Below are 23,348 nucleotides of genomic sequence, written 5' to 3' on the forward strand. Positions count from 1 at the left end.
AGTCCCCAGCAGCCGCGAAGCAACTGACCACGGCGGCGGTCAGATCTGTGACGCTGCAGAGGGTGCTAAGAATACCTGGCTCCGGACAGGCCGCCATTGGAATCTGAACCTGGCAACGTTTAACGTTAGAACGCTATCTAGCGAGGCGAGTCTAGCAGTGTTATTGGAGGAATTAGAGGGTAGTAAATGGGATATAATAGGGCTCAGTGAGGTTAGGAGGACAAAAGAAGCATATACAGTGCTAAAAAGCGGGCATGTACTGTGTTACCGGGGCTTAGCAGAGAGACGAGAACTAGGAGTCGGATTCCTGATTAATAAGGAAATAGCTGGTAACATACAGGAATTCTATAGCATTAACGAGAGGGTGGCAGGTCTTGTTGTGAAGCTTAATAAGAGGTACAAATTGAAGGTGGTACAAGTCTACGCCCCTACATGCAGTCATGATGACCAGGAAGTCGAAAGCTTTTATGAAGACGTGGAATCGGCGATGGGTAAAGTCAAAACAAAATACACTATACTGATGGGCGACTTCAATGCCAGGGTAGGCAAGAAGCAGGCTGGAGACAAGTCAGTGGGAGAATATGGCATAGGCTCTAGGAATAGCAGAGGAGAATTATTAGTAGAGTTTGCAGAACAGAATAATATGCGGATAATGAACACATTTTTCCGCAAGCGGGTTAGTCGAAAGTGGACGTGGAGGAGCCCGAATGGTGAGACTAGAAATGAAATCGACTTCATACTCTGCGCGAACCCTGGCATCATACAAGATGTAGACGTGCTCGGCAAGGTACGCTGCAGTGACCATAGAATGGTAAGAACTCGAATTAGCCTAGACTTGAGGAGGGAACGGAAGAAATTGGTACACAAGAAGCCAATCAATGAGTTAGCGGTAAGAGGGAAACTAGAGGAATTCCGGATCAAGCTACAGAACAGGTACTCGGCTTTAACTCAGGAAGATAGGACCTTAGTGTTGCAGCAATGAACGACAATCTCATGGGCATCATTAAGGAGTGCGCAATAGAAGTCGGTGGTAACGCCATTATACAGGAAACCAGTAAGCTATCGCAGGAGACGAAAGATCTGATCAAGAAACGCCAATGTATGAAAGCCTCTAACCCTACAGCTAGAATAGAACTGGCAGAACTTTCTAAGTTAATCAACAAGCGTAAGACAGCGGACATCAGAAACTATAATATGGATAGAATTGAACAGGCTCTCAGGAACGGAGGAAGCCTAAAAACAGTGAAGAAGAAACTAGGAATAGGCAAGAATCAGACGTGTGCGTTAAGAGACAAAGCCGGCAATATCGTTACTAAAATGGATGAGATAGTTCAAGTGGCTGAGGAGTTCTATAGAGATTTATACAGTACCAGCGGCACCCACGACGATAGTGGAAGAGAGAATAGCCTAGAGGAATGCGAAATCCCACAGGTAACGCCAGAAGAAGTAAAGAAAGCCTTAGGAGCTATGCAAAGGGGGAAGGCAGCTGGGGAGGATCAGGTAACAGCAGATTTGTTGAAGGATGGTGGTCAGATTGTTCTAGAGAAACTGGCCACCCTGTATACGCAATGCCTCATAACCTCGAGCGTACCGGAATCTTGGAAGAACGCTAACATAATCCTAATCCATAAGAAAGGGGACGCCAAAGACTTGAAAAATTAGACCGATCAGCTTACTGTCCGTTGCCTACAAAGTATTTACTAAGGTAATCGCAAATAGAATCAGGAACACCTTAGACTTCTGTCAACCAAAGGACCAGGCAGGATTCCGTAAAGGCTACTCAACAATAGACCATATTCACACTGTCAATCAAGTGATAGAGAAATGTGCAGAATATAACCAACCCTTATATATAGCTTTCATTGATTACGAGAAAGCGTTTGATTCAGTCGAAACCTCAGCAGTCATGGAGGCATTACGGAATCAGGGTGCAGATGAGCCATATGTAAAAATACTGGAAGATATCTATAGCGGCTCCACAGCCACCGTAGTCCTCCACAAAGAAAGTAACAAAATCCCTATAAAGAAAGGCGTCAGACAGGGAGATACGATATCTCCAATGCTATTCACAGCATGTTTACAGGAGGTATTCAGAGGCCTGGAGTGGGAAGAATTGGGGATAAAAGTTGATGGAGAATACCTTAGCAACTTGCGATTCGCTGATGATATTGCCTTGCTTAGTAACTCAGGAGACCAATTGCAATGCATGCTCACTGACCTGGAGAGGCAAAGCAGAAGGGTGGGTCTGAAAATTAATTTGCAGAAAACTAAAGTGTTGTTTAACAGTCTCGGAAGAGAACAGCAGTTTACGATAGGTAGCGAAGCACTGGAAGTGGTAAGGGAATACATCTACTTAGGGCAGGTAGTGACCACGGATCCGGATTATGAGACTGAAATAACCAGAAGAATAAGAATGGGCTGGGGTGCGTTTGGCAGGCATTCTCAAATCATGAACAGCAGGTTGCCACTATCCCTCAAAAGGAAAGTGTATAACAGCTGTGTGTTACCAGTACTCACATATGGGGCAGAAACCTGGAGGCTTACGAAAAGGGTTTTGCTGAAATTGAGGACGACGCAACGAGCTATGGAAAGAAGAATGATGGGTGTAACGTTAAGGGATAAGAAAAGAGCAGATTGGGTGAGGCAACAAACGCGGGTAAACGACATCTTAGTTGAAATCAAGAAAATGAAATGGGCATGGGCAGGACATGTAATGAGGAGGGAAGATAACCGATGGTCATTAAGGGTTACGGACTGGATTCCAAGGGAAGGGAAGCGTAGCAGGGGGCGGCAGAAAGTTAGGTGGGCGGATGAAATTAAGACGTTTGCAGGGACAACATGGCCACAATTAGTACATGACCGGGGTAGTTGGAGAAGTATGGGAGAGGCCTTTGCCCTGCAGTGGGCGTAACTAGGCTGATGATGATGATGATGAACGCATCTCGAGTTAATAGTGCGGGCACCGAATCTGTGAGGAAACTGGCCTTCACAGTCCAGGAGATGCCGATAACTACCGCCATCCAAAAGGAGTGAATAGGCAGCAAATTGTTCACCGTAGAAAAACTGTCAAGTTTCAACATTGATTTGGCGGCGCTTAAGGAATGTGTGTGAGGAGCGGTGGCGTGGGCGGAGAAGGGAGGGAAGCGTGAGGGGCTATGCCGCTTAATTTCGGGGGGGGGGGGGGGGTGCTCTTGGTTACGTGCCTGCCGATAGACCAATGTGACGCAGCCTTGAACTGGGTCCTGCCGACTCTGAGCACGACGCCGTTGTGTAGATTGACGTTGCTGTTCCTTTAGTAGCTCATCGTATTCGCACCGCTCTTCAGGCGTCCTAACAGTGCGTGGCCTTTCCACAGCGCTATCACAACACAAATAACTTGCTAGGCGGGTTCTTCTTCGACATATGAAAGTGTAGTGACGTCACTCCCTGCTTTGTATGCTACAGCTGCCGTTTCCTGGCCCCTGCAGCTTATGCAACTGTAATCTTTACCGGCAAACACTTGCGGCGAACGCTATGCGCGAAGGCGAGCCTTCTGGTTCTTCTTTTTTTATTTCTCCTCCGGTGCCGCTGCGCGGAGGCGTGCGCCATCTGGTGGCGCTGCAACGAAACTAGCGGCGCACGCGGCGCGCGCGTCCCGCTGTGATTGGTTGAATTTTTGCCCGCGGACACGACAAATGCGCTGAGGCGGGTGGGGGGTGTTAGAGGTACGCAGCTTCACTGTAAAAAAAAATTGTAGCTTTACGCTTATATCATGTCCTACAACAATTATCGTTAGAAATATATTGTGAATACCGCGCGCTCGCTACTTTCCTGTTGGAAAAATACTAAGATACTACGCACGAGGGGCACAACGCTACGTATATATATATATATATATATATATATATATATATATATATATATATATATATATGGTTGATGATTGGTATATATCCGAACGCCAGAACGAAAATATACGCAAGGTTGACGACGATTGCTGTTGTGCGACAATCTAAAACGCTAAAAGGGGGTGCATATTCTTTGCAGGCTAAGCAACAGCTCGCAACTGTTCTTTTTTGGAGTAACCGCGCCTCTTATTCGCCTCCACTTTGGGAAATTCTCATACACCTCTGGATGGCAGTGGTGTAGTCAGGAATATTTTTCAGGATGCCGGGGAGAGGGACGCTTCATTCGCAGTACTCACAATGTCGTGGGAAGGCAAATCCCACATTATATTTTGACCAATCACGACATATAGAGCATCAGTCGCCGCGTCCTGTTTATGAAGTACACAAAGTCGCTGCATCGAGGGGACATGCCATCGGTGCCGTTCAACAAGTTCTTTTTTTTTTTCGTGGCGCACTTTGTGAAGACCACACTTCGCGGTGATCCGACCGGAGAGCACGTCTCTGTAATGTCCAACAATCGATCGCACGCTATATGGCGCGCAGAGCGGCTCAACACGCTCATTTAAGCGCATGAAATTTAACGCAAGGTGCATACAGTTGCGCTTTCGGTAAGCCGGAGTGAAGTTTCAGTTGTGGAAACTTCTGCAAACCAATTACTAAGTAATTACCAAACTAACCCAGTTATAACTCAACATATTTGTTTCATTTGTGCACAAGGGTAAAGCCAGGAATGAGGGCTAACCATAGATAGACAGTTCCAGTTTTTCTCGAGGCGGAACTGCGTTCGGACATCCGTGTGGAGCAAGAGCGCCTCGCAAGGTGCACGGGGCGGGGGCTCAAATCTGGGCGCGCCGCACGCAGCGTGATCGATCGCGCTCGACGAGGTCCCGGGAGGTCAGCGGGGGCCGCGGACACCGGCGCAGACAGCGCCGACGCGCAAAAGAAGATGCAAGCGAGCGAACGGGGGGAAAAAAACAACACACGGCAGAGGGAGCGCGCGAGGCGTCACCGCAATGATCGAATGCACAAAGCGGCCGCGCACGCTTTCTCGCACGACGGCGAAGAGAGGCGACGACAAAGAAAAAAAATGTCACATTTCCACGCCTCACAGTTCACGTGACCCGTGTACACGTCACGCCGCGTAAGTGAACAGCAAGAGTCGGCACTGTATCGAATAATGCATCTCCCACGTCGTTATCATTTTTCACACAGGACTCGCGTTGTTTCTGCCAGACATGAAAAAAAAAAAGAGAGAGAGAGACACAGACAGTTGCGGAACTGCTCCGAGAGACGTCACACGTTGGAGTTGCGTCGACGCGCATTCTGTGCACACCAGCGCCGTCTACGCATACAATATGATTGACCTTGCTGCGGTCATAAGGGCCGCGAGGAACTTTAGATAAACCAACCCACACCACTCGAATGCCCTTCGAGCAAAGAGCGTACTTCCTCTGCCCAGCAAGCGACACGCTCGCACGGCGAGCGTCTGTCCGCGAAGTCCTCGCACGTCGTGTGCTCGATGACCCACTGACTCGCAAAGCCGGCATCTGCCGCACCCTTTTTCACCCTTTTTGAATAGTATTCTTCCAGGTCAGAGCGAAACACTCGGCTGTCTTTCTTTCGAAACCACTGACCGATGTTCGAGACGTCAGAGGCTTCAACTTCAGATGTGTATCCTTAAAGGTATGTAATAGGCATCAACAATGCGGCAATTCACTTCCCCTGCCGTCTCTTTGTCATCGACCTCAACGAACAGCTGGTCCCTGCTTAACGGTGGGTACCATCGCAAAACTTCTATCCACGAGGAATTTTGTGTTTTTGTGCCGAATTAACTATACATGGGGTGCTTTTTTTTTTTCGTGCAGAATTTTCAGAATAGGTCATGACACATAGGATAAGTCAAGTCAACGAGCTCGAATTAATGAAAGAGCTGGACATTACCCGCACGAAAAATCGAAACAATTCCGGCGAGTCAATTCGCCAGGCAAATACGCTTGGAATGAATTTTCAGGCACCAGTTTCGAAAAATTCATTCCCAAATTGTGCGGTGTGTCACGATATACGTGTACGTTCCACTGACTTTTGTGCTGCAATGCGAAAAACGTAGGTTTGATAAAAAAAAAAGTCAATTGGGACAGTAGTGCATATTTATTTGCCGCAAGTTACACGGCGCATATCTCGAGACACGTGCGATCCTTAGAATTCGTTCCAAGTAAATATCCTTTGCAAACTCGCTGGCTATATACACGTAAATTGCAATGTGTGGCATAAAGCAATTAATTTACAAATTTATTTATTTATTTATTTACAGTACCCTCAGAGTAAATATACATTATAGAGGGGAGAGGCTTCATAAAGGAAGTAAAAAATGACATACAGGAAAGGCACAGCATAAGTAAAAATAGAAAATTATACTAGCTCACTAATTTACACAAAAAATAGTCGTAGTTCACCATAGAAATCTCATCATACACTTCAATATACAGGCTGGGAATGATAGGTAAATACATACATAGTTAACTTGAAAAAATAGCACTTATACAATAACAAGTCACATGATATATTGAACGAAAGTTTCATGATTTACATGTAGTTAACTAAAGCATTTCTAAATTGAACATGATTACTTATATTGACAATAGATGCTGGCAGACCGTTCCATTCGTTGCATGTTTTAGGTAAAAATGATTGCGAATGTGTTAGTGTGTTAGAGCGAGGAACATGTACCTTATGCCTATGATCTCTACGTGAGAAGATGAATGGTGCTGGGTTAATCCACGCCGACCGAAGCGCAGCGTTCTGGTAGTAAATCTTATGAAATAAGCATAGACGTGATTGTTTCCTGCGGGTTAATAGCGAAGGTAGGTTCAGAGTAGTCTTCATTTGTGTTACGCTTGCCGTACGATGGTAATTAGCTAGTATAAACCGAGCGGAGCGATTCTGGACACTTTCAAGGCAGTTAATTGAGGTGGCATGATGTGGGTCCCATACTGATGATGCATATTCCAACTGCGGACGGACATATGTCGTGTATAATAAATGTTTGAGTGATAATGGTGCGAGCGAGAAGTTTCTACGAAGATATCCAAGTGTGCGATTAGCTTTGCTCGTTATAAAGTCGATATGGTACTTCCAGGATAAGTTATAGGTTATATGGACGCCCAGATATTTGTAATTTCTTACGCTCTCTAAAGGAATGTTATTAAGTAAATAGGCAGGACAAGCTTCATTAGTACGGGATATTCGCATTGATTTACATTTCTTGACGTTAAGCTGCATGTGCCATTTTATAGTCCAGTTATGCAATGTGTTTAAATCGTCCTGAAGAGATGAAATATTAGTGTCATTAGTAATTTTACGATATATTACGCAGTCATCTGCAAAAAGACAAATTTTAGACGAAATGTTATCAGGTAGATCGTTAATGTAGATTAAAAACAACAGCGGTCCAAGCACAGACCCTTGTGGAACACCTGATTTAACTGGGGTTAGAGTTGAATTAACTTCATTAACGCTTACAAATTGCATGCGGTGTGTTAGAAATGCTTTTATCCAATTAAGTACATTAGTATCAATGTTTAGTGCGCTGAGTTTAGATAGCAGTAATGTGTGGTGTACTTTGTCAAAAGCTTTAGCGAAATCAAGGAAAATACCGTCCGTAAGAAATCCTGCGTCCAAGTTAGTATGCAAGTCGTTAGTGAAGCAAAGAAGCTGAGTATCACAGGAGAATGTTTTACGAAAACCATGTTGGCTAGATGTAAAGAAGTTGTTAGATTCAAGGTGATTGATTACCTGAGAATAAATTACGTGCTCCATTATTTTACAGGGCACAGAAGTTAAACTAATGGGCCTATAATTAGAAGGGTTATGCGTATCACCAGATTTATGAATTGGAACGATCTTAGCCGTTTTCCAATCTAAAGGCAATGTGCCGCTGTGAAGCGACTGAGAAAAAACTAATTCTAAAATTATCGAGCAATACTCACTAGTACTGTGTAAAAATTTATTGTTAATTCCATCAACACCACATGACGATTTCAATTCTAATTTATTTATAATCGATTTAATACCGTTACTATTAAATGCTATGGGATCCATGTGGGGATATCTTTTAGGCCGTATTTCGGGAGGTGGAGTAACATGCGAAGACGGCGAAAAGGCCTGTACGAACGTGTCATTTAGCACGTCAGCGCATGCGTGGTCGGCGATTGCTTTCCCAGTTAGTGAAGTTAGAGTAACCTTTCTAGTGTTATCTCCTTTCATAGAGCTCCAGAATGCCTTACTGTTAGTTTTCAGTAGCTTGGGTAGGGTAACGTTGTAGTAGGAAAATTTTGCAGACCGTAAATTTGAAAAGTACGTGGCGGCAGCAGATTTGTATGAGAACCAGCGTTCAGGATTTAGTGACCGTTTAGCGATACGAAATAGGCGTTTCTTTTTGTTACTTAGTCTGCTAAGGTGTCTGTTATACCACGGTGCGTTACTATTTGAATATATACGTCGGACTGGAATATAACGATTTATTAGATCAGATACTTTTTCTTTAAAGAGGCGCCAATTTGTCTCGACAGAACGATCAAGATGGCAAAGTAAAAACGTGTCAAGAAAGGAAGCAAGTTCGTTGTTTATTGCGGAGAAGTTAGCCTTTTTATAATCTTTTATTTCCTTAAATCGTTTACGTTTCAGTGGTAGTGATATCGTGATTGTAAAATGTAATGTATCGTGATCACTAAGGCCAGGTGTGTGCGTTATCGGGGATATAATATCAGCTGATGATGTCAGTACGAGATCAAGTAATGATGACGTAGTGCCTGTTACACGTGTTGGAATGACGACCGTTTGTACTAAGGTAAAGTCAGAACAAATAGCGATAAACTGATTAGCCTCACTGGATGATGGGTTAGAGAAGGGACATGTGCTTGACCAATTTATGTTAGGAAAGTTAAAGTCACCCATAAGAATTATCTTTGCTCCCGGGAATCTTACTGTTAATTGATTTAGACAGTCATGCATGTGATCACAAAACGAACTATTCGAGGGGGGCCGGTAGCAGACGCCTAAGATAATTTTTAGTTAGATAATTAGTTAGTGATTCTTGGTAAATTGGTCGATTATGCACTCCTCGTGCAAGTAATGTCGGCCGCTTCGAGTTCTCCAGCTCGATGACAGTTACGCTATATGCCACAGGCGATTTCTTTAAATACTGTATGCGTGCTCTTAAAATATGAAAACAAAAAAAATAATAATAACACCCGGTATGTGAAATGGTATGCTATAATGTAGCGCCATGCCTTTAACATCCTGATAATGTACACAAGAAATATATAAAAATGGCGAACAGCTCTCTAACACTGAGAACTATTACTGATGACGGGGCCACTGCTATAAAAACAGCCGCTGCTCCCCACGCCGCTCGCTATTCTATTCCTCAAAGCGAAAACAAAATAAATAAAAGTTACGACACTTCCAATGCACTAGCTGGAACCTACATTGGGAAGCTTTCTTAAGTCGTTCCAATGAAACTCGATGCAAAGAAGCAAGTGATGAGCGTAACCGTGCTTTACCCGGGCTGGAGCTGTTTTGGAAGACCCCCATCGGGCACCGTCCAGTCATCGAGACACGCAAGTCAGACCAGGATGAACGGGCAAATAAGTCCACACGCCGTACATGTGGGCGACTGTAACGGGGCAGCAGTATCGGGTGTAATCCACACTAAAAGTTATGCGAGGACACATGTATCGTGCGCTGTCGTAAGGATCAGCCGTCAAAGTCAAATACGTTGATGAGAAATCGTCTCCCTACATATAGGGTTAGTTTTGATTTGAATATCTCTGGGACAGGGTCACTTATGTCCCGGAGCGAAATCAAATACCGTCGAACCTCTGGAATCTCCTGGCCCGTTCCTTGTATAACGTATCTTGTTTGTATATAGTGTGTCCGAGCTAACGTTGGTTCATCTGTTCAGCGAAAAAAAATGTTCAAAGTACAACGTGCAAGATACACTCACAAGACCTAAGGTATTCGGTCGTCAGTGGTGCAGACAACCGAATACTGTAGGCGTTATATTTGCATCGCGAACCGAGCTTTTGTCTAAAATATTTTCTTTCGGCGAACGCGCTGGCTAATGCTAGCTGGGACACGCGGTACAGTGGGCGCTTTGTGTAGCAACGAGCTTCTAGCGAGGAGTCGCGAATAACTGCGTGCCTGCTTCTCCGCAGCTGTCGGGAAGAGTTACTCGACTTGGAAGTCCGCGGTCGTCGTCTGTCCGCGACCGGTCTCTGCGAGCCGGAAGACGTGCGGGAGAAATATAGATTTTGCTTTGGCTGCGGACACAAGATTGTCTCACGTGCAAACAATACAAATGCGAACCAACCGAGGCGCCGGTTACTCACACGCGGGGAAAAAAGAAAAAAAGGATATAAAAAGCGGGGAGGAACGGAAACAATACGTGGGAACTGAATGCACCCGTCCGCGCGTCCTAAACAGGCACACGTACACGAACGAGAGATACACAAGGCACGCGGTTCACATGCACGCCAATACGCTCGCGACGCGTCGAGGTGCGACCAAAAACGCGGGCAGACTGGCCGCGATTGATTACATATGCATACGGCGCCGCCACCGGGAAACGCGACGCCGCTGTACAGAGAGCGTGTGGCCGCACCTGTTGGTGTCCGACGGGCACGTAGGGCGTCCTGCCGGCGGCCCTGGCAGCAGCCATGCCGGCCGCGGCTGCCGCGAGCACGGCCTCCTCCTGCGAGCGACGGGACTCGACCGCGGCAGAGCCTCGCGCGGCGCGGCGGGAGCACGATGCGACGCTGGACGCGCGGCTGTTGCGCTGCGCGCACAGCGGCGACCAGGCGGGCAGGGACACCGACCGCAGCCGGAGAGCGTCCTCTGGAGACACAGTGGACGAGCGACGACGGCGCAGCGCGGTGGACGACGAGGGCGCGCCGCCATTCCCACGCGCAGCGGGGTACGCCTCGGCATCGTCGGCCCGAGCGCGGGCGTGATGCTTCGCGGACGAGCCAAGTCGGCCGCGCAGCAGACGAGGCGGGGGCGCAGCCATGCGCGGAGGCGCGCCTACTCGACCGGTCTGCTGCTGCTGCGGGCGCCGTCGTGGCCGAAGACGATGGAACTCGAACGCGAAGCAGACGGCGACATCCGCAGAGTACGCGTCGCACCGAAGGCGACCGCCGAAGAGTCCGCGTGCGGGAAGGACACTCGCGCGGCGGGCACTTCGGAGGAGCCGCGTCGGCCGCGCAAGGCGCCGCCTCGGACAATGAGCGGCTCGTAAATCCGAGTCCCCGCGCGAGACGCGAGCGGCAGCGAAACACCAGCTGCCGGAGCCCGGGTTTCTTTCGCGGAATCGGGCCACAGACGGCGGGGTGCGCGAGTGCACACGCACAAACGCGGCCCCGGTTCCCACCGAGCGGAATGCATTGGCGACGGCCCCGACGCCGCCGGTGTCGCGTGATGGCGCAGCGCCGCCTCTCGCGGCTCGTGACGATGTCGCCGAGGACACGTCCGCACGCGGGGTGCGGCGCACCCGCTGGCCCCGCATCTCGTGGCGCAATTCTGCGGCAGCGACAGCCCGACCCGCAGTGTCCCTACGCGACACGCGAATTCGCAATAGGCGTCGCGCTCCGTCATCGCGAATGCCAGCCGCCGAAGGTGCTTGCGAGGGCTGGAGCTTGCAGGCCGCTCTCGTGGCCACAGAGCGCCTGTCTACGGGGTCCCGCCTGGCCGCTCCATATGTAACCCGGCAACTCTGCAGACGGCGCCTTCCCGGCACAATACCCTCCCTCCACATCACGCATCACGACGGAGCCCCGAATGAAATCCCCAGTTCCACGAGCATCGAGTACTGACGGCACAAAAGCATGCGTGAGTTTGCGTTGCCACGCGAGTCGCCAAATGCAGACCTGCTGCGGGCATTGCGGCTTGCTGCCGAACGTGAGCGGTGCACTTTCAAGTGGGCATTAAGATAGCCCGATTTCGGTATCCGGCGCCATCCTCGCGGGTGCTCCGCCGGAAACACTCTTGGCTTCTTGTACGTGAAACCGACATCGTTCACCGATCCGATTTAATTGCGAACGCAGGGCGCATGCATTCACGTCGGACGTGAGGTCGCACAGAAGGTGGCACCCTTCGCCGGTTCACTCCGACCTCGGAATGACTCCCCGTGGTATGCCTGTCGCCAAGGGCACCACGGCCGAATACTTTAGTGGAAGGTGGCACTCCTCAGCCAGGCGATTCTCACTCCTCTGGGAACTAAACTACACAACAAAACTGCACCAAATGGTTTAATAACACCAAGATGCGAGAACGTCTCATATATCAAAAAACGATATTACGAAGCTATAGAAATGGTGCAACGAAAAGCGCTTCATCTTTTATACGCTTGCCATTTGGAGGAAGGGCTCACCGTCTGTAGTCGTGGTCCCTGTAACAGTACTCCTATACCTACAATAACGAAGAATAATTGTTACGCTAAAGTTTTTACACTCGCTTTATTGCCGTAAATTTATTACTATAATCCCGAAACTTGCTTAAGACCACGAATTTCAAGTTAAACACGACACTGCACACGATGAACTCCTTGAATCCTGCTTAGCATTCAATTATCTTTAACTGCACTAGTTTTTTATTCCTCGTGCCTTTAACCATTTGAGTGCGTTACTACATATGAGAATATTTTGTGACAAGGACAGCCGGGACTTTTCAAAACGTGAGCACTTCTGTTCGTGGGGCAGTATAAAAGGATTTGCGATGCCTGTCGCTATCACATTACAGCATCCGAATGCCCTTGACTTGTCGTGCTTTCGCGCGTACGACAGTCTTCGTACATATATATTTCACTGCGATATGCTCTAGCACTGAACCTTATCTAGACTACCACTTTCTTTTTTCGTGTTTCACTTTCGAATTGCTTTTATTTTTCTTCTCCTCGCCCGTCAGTTTCCGGTGGTGGCAGTTATTTCCCAACCGCAGCATAACAAACGAATGTATCTGGCCGAACAGCTGGTCGCTCTTCTCGTGCGCGGCTTTCTGAAGGGCCTTCCGCACGCACGCACACACGCGCGTACACACAAAGCAACAACAACGACGTTGGTGCGAACAGTTCCCGTGCTCCGCGTGCATACAGTCGACCCGCCCGCCCTGGCAGCGGCCCACAGTGGGCGCAAAGCGCGATGCCGCCCCCGCAGCAGCGCGGCCGACCGCGTGACCCCCCTTGTTCCGCCGCGTCAAATCCAGCCGTCGCAGGTACGACGGGGTCGAGAAGCGCGCGCAGTTCAGCAGGCGGCGACCGAGGAGCGCTGTCGCCCACAATATATAGCACAGTTTTGCAACGGAGATCGGGCCACGTGGTACGCCGAATTATTACGCCCCGCCGCTGCGCACTGCGCTTATTCGCAATCCTACAGCAGGACCTGCTCGAGCTTCGCTGGTGGTGCGGCAAGTGCAGCAAGCAGACCAGCCTCGAGCACGCTGCGTGCGAAGGGGGAAAGAAGCCGCGCAGATCCATGCACACACACGGAAGAACCGGCGTAAGCGAAGCGTGCGTTACCACACTTGTCCTTACCTGCCACTTTACTATAGCGCGACTGAGCGCTGTCTCGAAGCGCTTAGGTGCCACGAAAGAAAAGTAGAAGCCTTCGCCCGAGAGCCGTTGTGCCTTAGTTTTGGTGAGTGACAGCTTGTGTAAGACCCACGCCGAGGCTAGAACCCGAACCGCCCACGCCAAACCACGTCGGCGACGAAAGCTGCCCTTTTAAATAATGCCGCGGCCCGAGGTGGTGCACCCGACGTAGCCCTGCAGTGGCTATGAGCTCGCAGGTTCCATCCCGGCGGCTGTATTTCCGTAGGGGGAGAAATGCAAGAACACTCGTGTACAGTACTTTAAGTGCACCTTTAAGAACCACCGGTGTTCCAAATTAATCAGCAGTTAATCGAAATAAAGGGCTTACCAATACAACGGATGTCTGCTTCCCGTTCGCTATTCGGCGGTTTGAACTACACCATCCTGTCGAACTCCGACGTGAGCCGCGTCCCCAACTATTAAACTATGTCGTTTCGTCCCACTGCCACCGAAAATGACGGCGCCGCTACCGTCTTCGTGACGTCACGCTCTGCTTCCTTCCTCGACGATGCCCGCACGGCACTGTCAGAGTTGAGCTACTCCCTCGAGCGTCGCTTTGGCCGCCGGTGCACGTTCGATTACCGACGTCGTCAGCGCCGCGTGGAAGAAGCGGCAGGCGCTGACTCGCGCCGCAAGCGGTTATCGGCCGCGTATACCGATCACGTATGCACGCTCGCGGTCCTTCGGCGGCGGCGTGAAAACGGTCCGCTATCGCGACACGCGGGGAAAGCACTCCGCGTTGAAGAGGCTCTGATGGCGCTGCGCTCAGCGCTGGCTACTCGGGCGAACCCGCTGATTCTCGTCACACAGCGAGTTAAACGAAGAAAACGAATGGCCTCGGGGACCCAGCTCCGCACGTCTGTAGCCACCAGAATGGGCAGGATACGGGCTGATCCCGATGGCCAACGGCAGGACAAAAAATGTGACATCATAAACCCAGCAAAATCGGTCATTAAAAGGATTCGAAACGGCGCAAGAAAAGCAAAGAGAAAGGACAGAAATGTACAGGGAACTTATACGTTCAACAAAAAACGTTGCGGGGCTAGCTGGTAATTCGTTCTTTCTTTAAAGAAAGTAACCCAGCGCTACCCCGAGCACAACAAGGAGCGGAGGTTGGCGAGGGCCAGGGCTCTCGTGGACCTCCACGCCAGAGAAGACGGCGCCGTCTGCGTGGACGCGGCGGAGTATCGAGGGAGCAGCGACGCATATACGCGTCGGTGGTTGTCGGAGCGTCGACGGGTGCAACGAAGACCGCGGCGAGCGTCCGGACTCGAGAAGCAAACCGGGCGGAGGAGGTGGCCATCGCCTTGGCCGTCTCCGACCCCGGATGCACTACAGTGTTGTGTGACTCTAGAACGGCGGTGAAGAACTACGCCAAGGGTAGGGTATGTAGTGAGGCCGCGCGCATACTGCGCAAGGCCGAAGAAATCGGACGCAAAAGTGCTGTGGTGATCAAGTGGTTTCCGGCCCACATGGGCAGCGACGTGTCGGAACGCATGAACGTGAACCACAACGAGACGGTCAACTCGGCCGCGCAAGGACTAACCAATCGCGCAGCTGCAAGCACGGCCGACTCAGAGTGTTGGTCGCGGTGCAGGGCCAAGGACAAGATGACCACCTTCAACGAAATAGTGAAGTGGTACAGACTGAACAGACAGACTATGCCGCCACCTCACCCGGGGCTTACCCGGAAGGAGGCAGTGTTATACAGACAGTTACAGACGGGGTCCCTACTCACCCCGGTGCTAGCTAAGCACGTGTGTCCGAGCGTGTACGCGAGTGACGTGTGTAGACTGTGCGCGAAGGAGAGAGCCACCACGGCTCACAACCTTTGGGACTGTATCGTAAATCCGCGAGAAGCCAGCGAGAAGACGACGATCCCGCCGCAGCTAGAGGCTGCAACAAGGAGCTATGATCAAGAGACACAACTCAAGGCCGTCCAGCACGTCTCGGCAGCTCTAGAGAGGCAGCGACTGCGCGAAACCGAGGAGAAGGGGGGCAGCACCCCCAGGAAGGGGGCGGCGACCCTCTCGGACCCGCGGAAGTAGCGAGGGACCAAGACCTCGAGGAGCACAACGTACGAGACTGACGTAGTGGCCGCGTCGCGGTAAAAGCTTGTCCTCCCTGCGTGGAGGGAGCCTAACCGATTCTGCAGGCATTTTCAATACAGTTGCTCTCTCTCTCTCTCTCTCACTTTGTTATTTTATTTTTATTTTTTTGACGAGGACACAGAAACACATGTGCGGCCTCATACAGCGCACGTCCAGTCATGTCTCTGTGTGTCCTCGTCAAAACAAGGAACGTTGGATTACTTTCATAAGAAAAAAAAACGCCTCCATTCAAGCCTGTGAACGTGGATGTACGGCGAAGCTGTCGCCGACGTTACAAGCAACGTACTACGTCACGAAGTGCAGCATGCATCCTCATTATTCTAGGCCCTTCGCCAAGCGCAAGTGCATTGTTGTACTAAATGAATGTTTAAAAGTAAAATGCGCCAGAAAAGTGCGTAAAGTACGACGTACACACAAGCTGCAGACACGATAGCTTCGGATTGTTATTCGAATAGGCGGCGGAGCCGTTAGAGCAGCATAAATCCTCAGTCTCGTATAGGCCCTCCGCATAGCGCAAGTGCGTTACCGAACTAATTGAATTTCTAAAAGTAAGATGCGTCAGAAAATTCGTTAAATATGACTCACGCCCAACCTGCAGGCACGACAGCATCGGATCGTAGTTAGAATATACGATAAAACATAATTTTGTTACGCGGAAACTCAAACACAACGCTTCCCAGCTGCTTCCCGCTTCCCAGTGCGAGCAAAACCGCCCACGCGGACAAGAAAAACCCCGACAAACTAGAGACTAACAGGTCCGGAGCAAAAAAAACAAAAAAAAACTGCAGGCTTGTGCCACAGCTCGGCTTGTGCAAACATACACACCGGATAGCGTCCCTGCATGCACTGGAGCCATATATACACGAACGCTAGCTTTAAGCAGTGCGTTTGTCGCGTTGGCATCGATGCAGCCCAGCTATATTTTAAGGTCCAAGTGACGTCAAGCGGTGCATGAGGGTGAGCAACAGCGACTGGAGCAATATGCACGCGCCTCGCGAGCTAATGGTGCAACCACGTGTTCTCATTTGTGACGTGCCGGGAGCACGGAGCAAGAAACATTTAGGAGAGGAAACTCCGCTGTTTGCGGCGACCAGAAAAGGTCACAAGCCCGCGGAGCCGTTATCGTGCTGGCGACGCCTGGCGGCCTGGAAAGAAACTACCGCCGTTGCGAGCGCGCCGGTGCCCGGGCGCTGCATTTTTTTTTTCGCCGCGGCTTCTACGACGCGCCGCATGGCGCCACCACTGTATATGGCCCCGTCGGCGCATACAACAATTGTGACTTTATGTGGTCGCCCGCGCTCGCTCGCGCTGACGGGAGTTTCACCTCCTAAATGTCTTACTCCGTGGCCGGGAGTAAATTAGCGCATCGCTTCGTTTCCTTCTTGCGATGCCTGCATATATGCGACTCGCCACGCTCGAGCCGACCGGCATCCGGCATGGCTACACTGTGGTCGGTCCCTCATCATCAGCTCAAAGACCGCGGAGCCCCGTTCACGGGCGCCGAGAAGACGGACTCGATGCGGGAGATGTCGAGAGAGATGCATTGGCTCCATTACGCCTGGTCGGCGTCCCCGAAAGCTGCAGGCGCGTGCGAACGTGGGCGAGGGATAACCAGAGGGACAGAGAGAGAGAGAGATAGAAGCACGTCCAAACAGACAAAACAGGCGTTCTGTCGCAGGCTGGGGACGAGGCGCAGACTCTCCGACGCGTCGCTCCAATAGGCGCTGATACCAGTTGAGCCGGCGGAATCGGCGTCATCCCACGGCCGCGGGTGAGACAAACGACGGCCCTCAACTGGGCCGCGGTTCGTTGCACCCGGAACGCGGGTTCACCAGCACGCTACGCAACCGTAGTGTGTCGCGCAGGCAGCCTCGTTCGCGGTCGGCGCGTGCGATGCATGCACGCGCGCCCATAGCAAACCGCTGCCGCCGTTTCGCGCGCCCCGACGATGTGGCCGAGGCGAGGTCGGTACGCGCCGTGGACCGCGCACATTCTGCGTCAGCTGCGCCACAAAAGCGAAAACGAAGAAACAAAGAAGACCCCGCGCTTTGTGTTCGCACGTGTAGGCCGCGTCGCTGCAAGCAGCCGTGATCAAAAGTATGCGGGCCAGCGCGGCTTCGCAGAAAAAAGAGAAAAAAAAACTAATTTCTTGGCAACTGAGAGTGACAGACTCGAACTGACGTATTCACGGCGATCTCTGCAATGCCGAGTCTAAGTTGCAGTGTTCAGTTACAAATTACATGCCAAGGCATCGAGAAAATTGAGTTTATTCGCAGGACTCCGCCTATATCTAGAACATCCCGTCCAATCGGTTTCCATTAACGGTCGCTGCTCACGACATTTACCGGTTACTTCTGGGTTACCGCAAGGTAGTCTGCTGGGGCAGCTCCTGTTCCTGCTTTACATTAATGATATCTTTAATGTTATCAAAGGGCCGATACAAATTCGCTTGCAGGCGACTGCATTTTGTATAACGAGATTGTTTGCCCAGAGGATCAGAAACTTTTCAACGTTAACCCTAACGACATTTACTCACGGTGTAAAAATGCGACACGGGGTTCAGTCATGAAAAAACTGTTTATGTGCAGGTTACCAAGAGAGAAATAAATTTGTTTCCTCACATGTCTTCCTACTCATCCTCTTGTTGAAGTTAATGAATACAAATATTTGGGTGTTACAACAACTAACGACCTACGTTGGAATTCTCACGTCTCCGATACACGTGCTGCCTCATTCCGAAAGCTTTGCATTTTTCGACATAAACTAAAACAGGCGCGTACCGAAACTAAACTATGCATGCATACTCACACCTAACTACGCCTAAAATGGAATACGCTTGCCCCGCCTGGGATCCTCACACTAAACACAATATTAGCGCACTTGAACGTGTTCAAAGGAAATCAATTAGTTTTTTCTCTTTTAAGTACAGTAAAACCGGCTCACCCCCAACGCTCACGGGAATGCATGGCTTCCAGACATTACAACTTCGGGGAAAATTCTGAGAGCCAAGTTTCTTTTTTATTCCTGAAAAGTAACAAATTGACCATCACTCAGAATCATTAAATCGCTATCAGGCAAGGGCTAACGTTTTGAAATGTTCACTTTTCCCCGCGCTATTGGTTAATGGAACACTCTACTATCGTCACTGCTAAGCAGTACTGATCCTTTAGAAAAAAGTGCTTACTGATATCGCATTGTTACAGTATGATTGGGGTTTGTTTGTGCTCTGAATGTGTGTATTTTTTTACCTGTACTTCTACCCGTCCTGCTTAGGCCCAGATGGGCCTGCGGTATTATGTAAATGAATAAACGAACAATGAAACTAAAAAAACAAATACATAAATACGTGTATGTGCGTGTGTGCGTGCGTGTGCGTGCGTCAGGTACTGTCGCATTTCGCCCTCCTTCTAGGTGTGTAAAATGTCACAAATTAGGGTTTCTCGCCGAGTAAGTAAGCTGGGCCAATCCCGATGACAGCGTGCTATAGTAAAGTTTGCCTGTCTTAGGATGGCGTATCAAAAGGTGGTGTCGAAGACTAAGCAGCGAGGTGTCCAGAGACGCAGCTGTTTATTCTGGTGTGACTATAGTACGCTGAAGAAGACGAAGCTCCCTTCAGCAGTATACCCTTCCTATACCTCGCTCTCTTACACACGGTGGTAGGACGCCAGACACTTGTGGGTCGGCCCTGACACCGATGAAGGTCCGTAAGGCGGGCCGGTCCACGAGGCAGTGCAATGACAAGCCGTACACGTGGGCCGATGCGCGACAATACTATCGCTTTACAGTCGCTGAAGTGTAGCGTGCATGCGGACCTTGCCTGTTTCTTCGAAACTGACGTCGGAGTCTCGCCGAGTAGACATGTATACCGGAGGGCCACGAAGGAAATCGTGAAGAACAGCTCAGAGGCTACAGCACGAAGGACTTTGGAGAGCAAGCTCTCAAGTATAGCGACGCCAGCTTATATACGTCCCAAACGGTGTTCGTACACTGTCCATTGCATTCAATGCAGAAGGGCATTTACCGACGTCAAGATTGGGAGTCGCAATTCACCGCGTTATTGCGAGGTGCTGTAGATGCGTTAAACGTCAAGCGTCACGTTTCATAATTCACAAAAAAAAAGATTATGTGAACACGTATAATTGCAATTCTACGTGCACCGCTAGACCAACAGCATCTCGGTAAAGTGAAAGTGTGTAGCGAAAGCCGTCGAGGGGAACGATGTGTTCGAATGCGAAGCATACAGTGATGATATCATTCACCTCGTTGAATAAATAAAGAAAACAACTTCATTCGTTCTCACGAACGAATGAAGTTGCTCAACTTCATTGGTCTTGCTTCAACGAAACCAATGTCATCACATGCCCGGCATCAACGCAGCATTTACATAACGTAGTATAGTATACTATAGCCTCGCATAACGTCAGAACATTTAGCGATACGAAACAAGCACCTACGTACGTCAAAGAAGCATCACGTCAATCAATTCTCACAAGGCGCCTTGTCCACACATTTTTCTTTTCCTTCGTTTTAGTTTAACTTTTCAGTTGCATAAAATTGGGCAACATTTCTAACCTCTTGTGGCGGTGCACGCCGTGAATGGCTATCGCCCACTTTCATTACGAGCGGTCGACGTCCCAAATTGACTCGCACGGCTGTGGGAGACGGTGCGCGCGTCTAGTGGAGGGATCCGGGTTGATGCTGTCCACTTGGGATTCTTACGCGCCATAGTTGCGTAGTGGCTATGCTGTTGCGCAGCTATAGATAGGCACGAGTTCGCGGGACCAAATCCCGGCCACGGCAACCGCATTTCCATGGGGTCGAAATGCACAAACGCCTGCTTACCATGCACTGGGTGCACGTTAAGGAACTCCATGTGGTCAAATATAATCTGGAGTACCCCTTCCCCCCACCACAGTGTTCCTCACAATTCCATTGTGGTTTTGGATCGTAAAACGGCAGAATTTGCTTGTGTGTGTGTGTGTGTGTGTGTGTGCGTGTGCGTGTGCGTGTGCGTGTGCGTGTGCGTGTGTGTGTGTGTGCGCGCGCGCGTGTGTGTGCGTGTGACAGCAACTGATACATCAAGGACCGCGAAGCGACTTCTCAAACCCTTGGCAAGTACCACAGGCTTCTCTTTCTCGGCGGTTTTTATCACCAATGCCCTGGACCACATGTCTAGAGATAAATTTATTTCAGCGAAACATTATACTAACACTGAGTCACAATGACGGCTCAATTCCGTCAGGACGATATTTACAGAGTACGAAGCATTACATACACGGCACGTCTTCAAAGAAATGTCCAAGTCCACATGGCCTCACTTGCGTTATAACAGCGTATACACCCACGGAAACGCACAGTCACAAACTAATTGCCTGGTCACGCGGCCGCAGCCACCACCTGACCGCGCAATATGCAACGCATTCTTGGCTTAACCAAGCTAAGCCTGGCAATTTTGGCTGGAAAAACAAACAAAGAAACAAGACCCCGTATATATATATATATATATATATATATATATATATGTGTGTGTGTGTGTGTGTGTGTGTGTGTGTGTGTGTGTGTGTGTGTTGTCTATTTCAATTAGATGTACGATAAGTAACTTATATTACATAATCACCGATCACTACGTTTCAAACCGATTTCGGGGCTACGACACACGCCGCGTTGCACTTACGTCTCACATCAACCACGCCGGCACAGGAAAACGGCTGTGGAAGCCCCGCTACCATGCTTGGCAGATAAAAGAACACCTCGCCGGGGCGCACAACGGCGCCACGGGGGCCACACGTGAGGAGACCGCGACCGACAGCGGGATTCGACAAAGGCCTCCCCATGTCCCGCCAGCCGGTGAATTATGCCGGCAGCCCCGGTCGTATAATGAGTCACCCGGACGCGGTATATTATTGCTCACGACTAGGATTCACACTGAGACATTCGCCGTCTGGAGCGGCGCCCAGTTCGGCGGAACCCAGTTCGGCGGCGGCGAGATCCGCCGAAATAGCCCTTTCCGCGCCGATCGCTCCCGGACCAATTTTTGCGGCAGCTGCCGCCGGATTCCCTCACCGCGAACTAATCGGAGCGAGTCTCAGCAATTCGAAAGATGGCGGCCAAGCTCGATGCGCTCGTCATATCGCCGTCTTCGAACACATCACGACATCTGAAATGCTCATCGAATTGGTGCGTAACCGCGCCGTCCTTTTCAACGAGTACCACGCGAAGCACAAGGTCTAAGTGACCTGACAAAGTGGCGAGACCAAGCTACGTGCGCTCTTGCAAAGCAGGACGAACCCACCAACGCCGGGGGCGTCGTATCTTCGGCGAATGCTTCTGCGCGTCACGCATCGCCAGATAGGTGCTCGCCAACAGGGCTAGCAGTACTGCCTATTCTTGCTCAGGGTTCCTCATTGCATTTCCAAGCAATGGTGCAGACGCGCAAAATTAACACACGAACCCTACGCGGGCAGAGACAACTGCGCAATTTCGAGCCGCAAGAACATCCGGAGTATCCCGCGCTTGCTTGGAGGTTAGCACTTTATGGGGCAGATGGCGCTGTATCTCGTCCCGGCGGCGCGGTACGCAAGCAGTGTGAACGACGCGATTTTCGGCGGCAGAAGAATTCCATTCGCTGTAGACGCCGGATTCCTCAGTGTGAACGTGCAGCAGTCGTAGAAAACGACTGAAAAACACAACTGCGGCACCCTATCGAAGGATGGCCGGCAATAGTTGGGTGCTACAGCGCGTGGACACGGGCTAGAGGAGCTCGCACTTGGCGTAGTAGGCAAGCGCTTCGTAGCATAGTCACCGCTATTGGCCTCGAGCTCCACCACTGGAAAAGCTGGCGCCACCGTCGGCGTGACGTGCTAGGAGGGATCACGCGGACATAGCGGCCGCGTCGGCTGCTTCGGGCGCGCCGAAGCGAGCTGAAAACGAGAGTTTAAATTCCCTCGTGCGCTGCGGTCCTCATTTAGTGGCGAGATTTTCCCGCTTCGAGGGTCTCCTTTACAACGCTTGAAAGCACTACAATAGGTAGTGGCTGCCTTTGAAGGCGCACAACATGGTAGGCTACTGCTCGGTGCCGCAATGCCGGACGCACGCAACGGATCACGGTGTCAGCCATAGTCAGTATAGTAACTCTATGGTGTCAGCCTTATTCACACGTAGCCGCAGGACAAGAAGCTGTGTGAAGCTTGGCTCGCGAAACATAAAACCGGCAAACAGTCATCGGCTACAACTCGGGTATGCAGCAAGCACAGACGGCGCCCGGTCTGCGATGTTCTGAAAACGCGCACTGAGACGCTCGCCCGAGTCCCCTGCCCGACTAATGTCATGACGGTTTGGTCTATGAACTTGTCGATGCTACATATACTGGCAAGTTCAGTGGAGTGGAAAGGCAGCGGTAAGAAGCACATTTAAAAAAAGCATGGCATATGGTCATGTTTGTGTTATGAATTAATGCACTGGATTACAAAAAAGGAGCAGCGGGGAATTGCATGCTGAGAACACGGATAAACATACAGTGCGACGCAACTCGAGAAATAGTATTGAAAGGTCAAAGAATTTAGAAGAAAAAAAAGATTGAATCGTCACGACGGCACATCACAGTCCCCGTAGGCGTCGAAGTCTCTACGATGAAATTATTTTTGAACAGCTCTGATAGCGCCCACGCAACAATGGTTGCTTGTATACTGTCAAATGCTCATATTCTGCGGC

At 50.2% G+C, this 23,348-nt stretch overlaps 1 protein-coding gene across 1 annotated transcript in view; it reads right to left on the reverse strand.

The window, feature by feature from the left end:
- The window catches only part of LOC142580080 (tetraspanin-4-like), a 56,285-nt gene extending 45,317 nt beyond the window's left edge, over positions 1 to 10,968 (reverse strand). The window contains exon 1 of the mRNA XM_075690853.1: positions 10,549 to 10,968. Within this exon, the coding sequence (XP_075546968.1) occupies positions 10,549 to 10,953 (405 nt within the window). The 5' untranslated portion in view covers positions 10,954 to 10,968. The remainder of the gene's footprint in view (positions 1 to 10,548) is intronic.
- Between the last annotated feature and the right edge of the window lie 12,380 nt (positions 10,969 to 23,348).

This window comes from Dermacentor variabilis, chromosome 4 (genome assembly GCF_050947875.1).
Source record: "Dermacentor variabilis isolate Ectoservices chromosome 4, ASM5094787v1, whole genome shotgun sequence".
NCBI classification, from domain to species: Eukaryota; Metazoa; Arthropoda; class Arachnida; order Ixodida; family Ixodidae; genus Dermacentor; species Dermacentor variabilis.